Source organism: Nannobrachium achirus (assembly GCF_963921795.1).
Source record: "Nannobrachium achirus genome assembly, chromosome: 15".
NCBI lineage: Eukaryota > Metazoa > Chordata > Actinopteri > Myctophiformes > Myctophidae > Nannobrachium > Nannobrachium achirus.
This window is the reverse complement of record NC_137822.1, coordinates 23441747-23449246: the sequence shown is the minus strand read 5'-3', so window position 1 is coordinate 23449246 and position 7500 is coordinate 23441747. Positions and strand designations below refer to the sequence as shown.

The following is a 7500-nucleotide window of genomic DNA, read 5'->3' as shown; positions in this document are numbered from 1 at the left end:
TGACATCAGAGTTTTCCGCAACCGGTACTGTGTGTGCAGAGATCTCCATATATGGGCATAAGGGGACAAAGGCAAACAGATGGTCAAAACGGGTCCTATGACAACAGGTATATTGGGGTTTGCATTAAAGGGTGGGGACAAAGGCTAACAGATGGTCAAAACGGGTCCTATGACAACAGGTATATTGGGGTTTGCATTAAAGGGTGGGGCATTCATGGGGTCCGCTCCAAAAAAGAAAATAAAAGAGACAAAGACAAACATAAGACAAGCGACAAAGCGTGGGACTGGGAGGATGACTTGAATGATGCAGATTTAAGCAGGCTGTGTATTCTGCTTAAAGAAGAAACAAACAAAAAGCGACAGAGATCTCATATATGGGCATAAAATGGACGCAGATAAACAGATATCTCCATATACGGGCATAAAGGGACACAGACAGACAGATACAGAGATCTCCATATATGGGCATAAAATGGACGCAAATAGACAGATATCTCCATATATGGGCATCTTGAATGATGCAGATTTAAGCAGGCTGTGTATTCTGCTTAAAGAAGAAACAAACAAAAAGCGACAGAGATCTCATATATGGGCATAAAATGGACGCAGATAAACAGATATCTCCATATACGGGCATAAAGGGACACAGACAGACAGATACAGAGATCTCCATATATGGGCATAAAATGGACGCAAATAGACAGATATCTCCATATATGGGCATATGGGCATAAAATGGACCCAGAACTATATCTGCAGTGATCTCCATATATGGACATAAAATGGACACAGGCAAACAGATGGTCAAAACGGGTCCTATGACAACAGGTATAATGGGGTTTGCATTAAAGGGCGGGGCATTCATTCCCTATTTACATCGTTCCCGAGTTGGCCAGGTCGCCGACTAGACGCTGGGCCGCCCGAAGGGCGGCCCAGCTTCTAGTTACTATAATAGGCCTGCCAATGTTTTATTTTCATTATTTCAATGTTTTCATTTTAGCAACACACACACACACACACACACACACCCCTACACACACACACACACACACACACACACACACACACACACACACACACACACACACACACACACACACACACAGACAGACAGTATGTTGCTGTGAAGAGGTGAGTGGGCCGAACTCTAGATGTGAGTGGCCCGAAGGGCCGCCAACTTCTTGTAAGATACAGGCTCTCGGCTAGCTAGGCTCTCGCTGCGCGCCCGTCACTGCTGAAGCAAACTGTAACCTGATACTTTCGTGACGAAAATTGCGTAGGAGAAGCTCTGGGGAAAGATTTGCATAGTAAAGCCACACATTACTTTTCTACAAAGTGTACATCTTGCGAATACAATAGGTTCAGGAGAAGCTGCTAGGAACATTGGGGTAAAAATGCACGATTTTTGTGCAAAAGGTGGAGTCTTTAGATGCAGTGTAAATGTGATTCTATCGCGCAGGATGCTTAAAAATATTTAAAGAGCGTCGCTGTGGGTTATGGCTGCTGAGATTGATTGGTTGATTGGTTGATTGGTTGATCAATTGATTGCTCGATGTTACCCTCCTCAGTGCAGTTGATTTGTCTTAACTGTACATATTTGATGGTGGAAGGATTAAGAAAAACTGAAGAATTGTATGCGTAGTATATTAAAAAATACTACGTTAATACTTTACTTATGATAGCATTATAATGCACTTATAAAGCTTCATATAACAACAAAAAACATAACAACTGATAAAGGTTTGTGAAGTATTTTAAGTGCCATGGTCATATGCATTATAAACTCAGCGGAACAGCACATTATAACTACACCATATATTTACTTATATATATGTGTGTGTGTGTGTGTGTGTGTGTGTGTGTGTGTGTGTGTGTGTGTGTGTGTGTGTGTGTGTGTGTGTGTGTGTGTGTGTGTGTGTGCGTTTGCGCGTGTATGCATTCGGGTGCATTATTGGTATACTCTACAATACAGATTGGTTGAATAACATTTTATTCATTAAAATTAGTCCCAGATTGCAGCTTTAAATGTGTTATTGAGGAACACTTCTCTATCTACCAGTTAATGAGATCTGCTGATTTAGATAAATGAAATACACACACACACACACCTGTGGACACACTCACGGCCAATAGGACGGGACGCAGGAGGATGAGGAAAAGAGACACTTGAACTTCATCAAAGACTAAAGCGGGAATAAAGGGAGATATATCAGACATTATTATCATTGTTAATGTGAAATCTCAAGCAGTTTTTTCCTTTTCCATTAAATTCCCAAGTAGCGCTCCTGGAGATAAAGATGAAGAGGCTGAAGCATTGTGTTGCACTGATGTGTTATTTGTCTTTGAGTTTTAGAAACCCCAATATTTGTTTTTTGTTAATGCCTCTGCAACTGCCATGGCTGGAGGCATTATGTTTTCAGGTTGTACAGAATGTATGTACAGTATGTCCTATGTCTTTAAAGGACAATTCTGTGATAAATCGCTTTCTTACCTTGTTATTGTTTCTTATCTTGTCCTTTTATCTAGTCTTCAAAAACTGGTCCGGGTGTTTGTTTGTTTTTTTTATCCAAAAAAGCATTGTTGTCAACTTCGGGCCGAGCTGCGACAGGCTTGTACAGTTCACAACAGCAGCCTTGGGGCCATAGGCAATTCCACTTATTTAAATTCCTTTAAAATCCACATTTTCGTCTCATATCGTCCCTCTATACACACACTGTTGTAGTAGCAACAACAGGCTTACGTCATTGTTGTGAATTGGCCGTAAAACCATTCAGTCACATTCTGAATCTCGTCTTGTGAGACTTCCGAATCCTATTGAATCCAATAGGTTTGTGGTGTGTAGTGTTGTGAGGTGTGTCCCGACTCCTGTGTCATTGGTGGTAGTCAGGCTTTAGCAGGGCCCGAACACCTGATTCAGCTGGTTGAATCAGTGGTAGAAGTCATCGGAGGGGAAGAGGTCTCTGATTGGTTCCCTGAGAACCAATCTGACCACGAGTAAGTGACCAGCAAGTCTATGAGAACAACACAGGCTTTACAGGGCGGGTATATTACCACCCGCATTGGCCCCTAAAAATAGATACTGTATATGCATTGCAAACCAGAACAATTATTCATGAGCACAGTGTGCAACCCTAGAGAAAGATAGAGTGAGGCAGGGAGTCTGCATGCGTGCGTGCCTGCATGCGTGCATGCCTGCATGCGTGTGTGCGTGTGTTCTAGATTCTAGTGAAACATCATCATTGATAAGATGACAATCCTCGCAAGTTTTGTGCCCATAATTATGATCTGTGTCGAACATGATACCAGAATCAAAAACATAAAGGTAATGCTTGTCTACTGGTAGTGTGAAATTGAATGTGAATGTGAATTGCTGTATTTTGCTGTATATAATGCTATGCATTCACACATTTGTATGATATGGTAAGTGATTTCCTGTTATCAAAAGGAGCGCAGCACACCGGTCCTTGTGAGGTGCCAGCCAACCCTGAAGAAGGCAGCTTGTCTGACTGTCCAAAACGTTGGTCTTTGTCTCTGTGTCCACAATAAAATTAGCATCGGCAGCTACAAGTGTGCAGATATACTCTTTTTCATGAAGTGATTTCCTCTCATGCAGGGATGTGCAGAGGATGTTAGAGAAGCAGTAGCTGACATTTTTAGAAGGGCCTTTTGGTGGAAATACAGCAGACCTCTAAGCTCACATGTCATTTTCGGTGCATGATACCACACTGAACTAAGCCTAATCAAGTCAATACTGGAGATGTGGCGTAACGGCATGGAGAGGGCAACATAAGATGCTGCATTCAGGTTCAGGAGAGTTTGGAAAAGACAATTCTCTTGAGTGCTACCTTCAGTTATGGCATGGAAAGGGGGCATTTGCATTTCTTTCATCATAGTAAAAACTGCATTCATGGTCTGGAGAGGGCACTTTTTATAGACAGATAAAAGGGCAGGAGCTCAAGCCCCTTTTGATGTCTTATATGTGCAAGTGCCTGACCAGTTCCACCAGCTGACCATCAACTTATGAGGGTGTTAGAACGTTTACTGCTCATTCAAGAGAGAATCCCTGCTTGCACACAAGTTTCAGGCAGTAGGTGTCCCTACCTCAGTGGTTCTCAACCATTTTCAACACTATGTTATCTTCATTATTGTGGGCTCGCCTGAAAGGCGAGAACACTATGTTATCTTCATTATTTATAGAGTTCCGTTGCGTGAGTTCCGTCGCAGATAGTACAAGGGCAGGTCCCTTAGCCAATGAGGTGCAATTGAGGTGTGGAAAATCTGGGAGTGGTGTTAGCTGGAGCATTGGTTGAGCTTCACATGACAGTTAGCACGCTGTAGAATATAGTCACAAGCGAGCCCACACTGTTTCGGAGGAACAGTATCTCTAGTTTATAGAGTGAGTTCCGTCGCGTGAGTTCCGTCGCATGAGTTCTGTCATGTGAGTTCCGTCACATGAGTTCCGTCGCAGACAGTACAAAGGCAGGGCCCTTAGCCAATGAGGTGCAATTAAGGTGTGGAAAATCTGGGAGTGGTGTTAGCTGGAGCATTAGTTGAGCTTCACATGACAGTTAGCACTCTGCAGAATATAGTCACGAGCGAGGCCACACTGTTTCAGAGGAAAAGTATCTCTAGTTTATTTCTGATTTTCTCAGTGGAAGAGCAGGGAGACCACTGCAAATGTTGTAGATGTGAACATACTGTACATACTCCACCTTACAGATCCAGATATACTGTATGCGTGTTGTCTTCTCTGTCCTAATCCTATGTCCTCGTCTCCTCTGTCCTAGCTGCCAGTTCTGCGGTGTGGTCGAGGAACGGGGGACAGGGCGCCTCCTCGCCAAACTATGAGGCTCCTCTACATTCACTGGTAGGAGAAACACATCAAACATGACATTTCCTCTTCCTTCCAACCTCTGTCTATGCATCTCTCTGTGCATCCTCATCCAGAACTGCTGACTCACTCCCAATTTCCCGGCACCTCCCCCCCTCATCAACATCAAATAGCAACAGATGACTTTTGAGTGCAATTTGTCATCGCATAAAAGAGAGAATTCTCCATCTCCATCTATTTGTCACTACCCATCGCATGTTTCATTCGATAACTCAGTATCACGATAATGTCCTCAGCAACAACAGCTACAAACACATACAATGTAGCTAGTTACTTTTCCTAACTAACTTGTAGTGGATTGTAGATATGTGACGTGTTGATATGTGTATTTTGAAAGAGAGCTTTGGGTATAGCTCAGTTACAACACAGCATGCAACAGGTAAAATATCGTTGTCGTGTGTAAAATCTTGCATGTCCTTTTTTATTATTTTAAAAATGATTTAAAATAGTTAAATGGCCCGTCTACAAGCACACAACGCCTCGCACCGTGAGGCGTTGTGTGCTTGTAGATCTGCTATTTTCACTAGTCTTGTGCGAGAGTCTTGTATGGGCTTTACTTTACGAAAAATCTTTAGTTTAAAACTTACGAGATTCGAGGTATCTGCTGGATAGAATATTGCAAATTACAGCCCTACTTTGTCATACTACAGACTAGAGTCACATGAAAGTGGCGAAAATATTTCTGCTACTTTTTATTTTGTGAAAGTTTTTTGAAATGAGGGTCCGAGGTCAAATACATATGATTCTAGGTGGTCCTTGACATTAAAACATTTGAGGACCACTGACATAGAAACATAACGTCGTTGTCGGGTGAAAACCTTGTATGTCCAAAACCGTTCGTTTTGCATTTATCATTTTAAAAATGATTTAAACTAGCGAAAACAGCCGATCTACAAGCACACAACGCCTCGCACCGCGAGGCGTTGTGTGCTTGTAGATCGGCTGTTTTCACTACTTTTGTGCGACGTCCTTGTATGATAAAGCAGAGCTTTACTTTGCGAAAGAACGTACACATCTGAAACTTGGAGATACAAGGTTTTCACCCGACAACGACGATACGTTTTTCCGAAAACCGTTCGGATTTAGAAGACATTTTGTACTGTAGAACCCTCGGGTCTTTTTTTTTAACACAAATAACAAGCTGTGGATGTTGTGTTTTGCAGCAGAGTCGCATCGAGGATCGGTTGGAACGCCTAGACGACGCCATCCACGTCCTGAGGAGTCACGCCGTGGGCCCGTCCACTGGGCTGAGCGGCGGCGGCGGGCACGGCGGCGGCGGCGGGCACGGCGGAGGCAGCGCGCATGGCGGCGCGCACGGCGGCGACATGCACAACTTGATAGGAGCGGCGCACGCACACACGCACACGCACAACGGTGCCATGGGCACGCTGGGGAGCGGCTACAACTCTGGGCTGCTGTCTTCCAGCAGACACTCTCTCATGGTAGGACACTCTCTCATGGTAGGACTCTCTCTCATGGTAGGACACTCTGAGGGCTCTATTATGATCCAGGTCTTATGCCTTAACTTCTTTGCCTTTTTGCCAGACCCATGAAATGGGTAGGCCTACATAAGCAAATGTCTGTCGGTCCGGGTTTTCTATATAAAGGGTATATATGATGATGACATGATGATGACATGCCTACAAAAGGCATGATGTCATATGATCTGCAACCTCACAACGTGCAGATGTAGATCAGCATTTGAAGTATTTAAAAATGTTTTTCAAAATAGTAAAAAAAAGGCAAAGAAGTTAAGGCATAAGACCTGGATCATAATAGAGCCCATGGTAGGACACTCTCTCATGGTAGGACACTCTCATGGTAAGACACTCTCATGGTAGGACACTCTCATGGTAGGACATTCTCTCATGGTAGGACACTCTCTCATGGTAGGACACTCTCTCATGGTAGGACATTCTCTCATGGTAGGACATTCTCTCATGGTAGGACATTCTCTCATGTTAGGACACTCTCTCATTGTAGGACACTCTCATGGTAGGACATTCTCTCATGGTAGGACATTCTCTCATGGTAGGACACTCTCATGGTAGGACATTCTCTCATGGTAGGACACTCTCTCATGGTAGGACACTCTCATGGTAGGACATTCTCTCATGGTAGGACATTCTCATGGTAGGACATTCTCTCATGGTAGGACACTCTCTCATGGTAGGACACTCTCTCATGTTAGGACACTCTCTCATTGTAGGACACTCTCTCATTGTAGGACATTCTCTCATGGTAGGACATTCTCTCATGGTAGGACATTCTCTCATGGTAGGACATTCTCTCATGGTAGGACACTCTCATGGTAGGACATTCTCTCATGGTAGGACATTCTCTCATGGTAGGACACTCTCATGGTAGGACATTCTCTCATGGTAGGACATTCTCTCATGGTAGGACACTCTCATGGTAGGACACTCTCTCATGGTAGGACATTCTCTCATGGTAGGACACTCTCATGGTAGGACATTCTCTCATGGTAGGACACTCTCATGGTAGGACACTCTCTGAATCTCTCATGGTAGGACATTCTCTCATGGTAGGACATTCTCTCATGGTAGGACAGTCTCTCATGGTAGGACACTCTCTCATGGTAGGACATT

At 43.7% G+C, this 7500-nt stretch overlaps 1 protein-coding gene across 2 annotated transcripts in view; it reads left to right on the top strand.

The window, feature by feature from the left end:
* Positions 1-7500, top strand: part of tcf4 (transcription factor 4) — a gene marked incomplete at its 5' end in the record, with an annotated part of 240833 nt that overhangs the window by 204423 nt on the left and 28910 nt on the right. For both annotated transcript variants that reach the window (XM_080742729.1, XM_080742728.1), the window contains 2 exons: positions 4788-4867; positions 6055-6333. In XM_080742729.1, coding sequence (XP_080598855.1) covers positions 4788-4867; positions 6055-6333 — 359 coding nt within the window. The remainder of the gene's footprint in view (positions 1-4787; positions 4868-6054; positions 6334-7500) is intronic.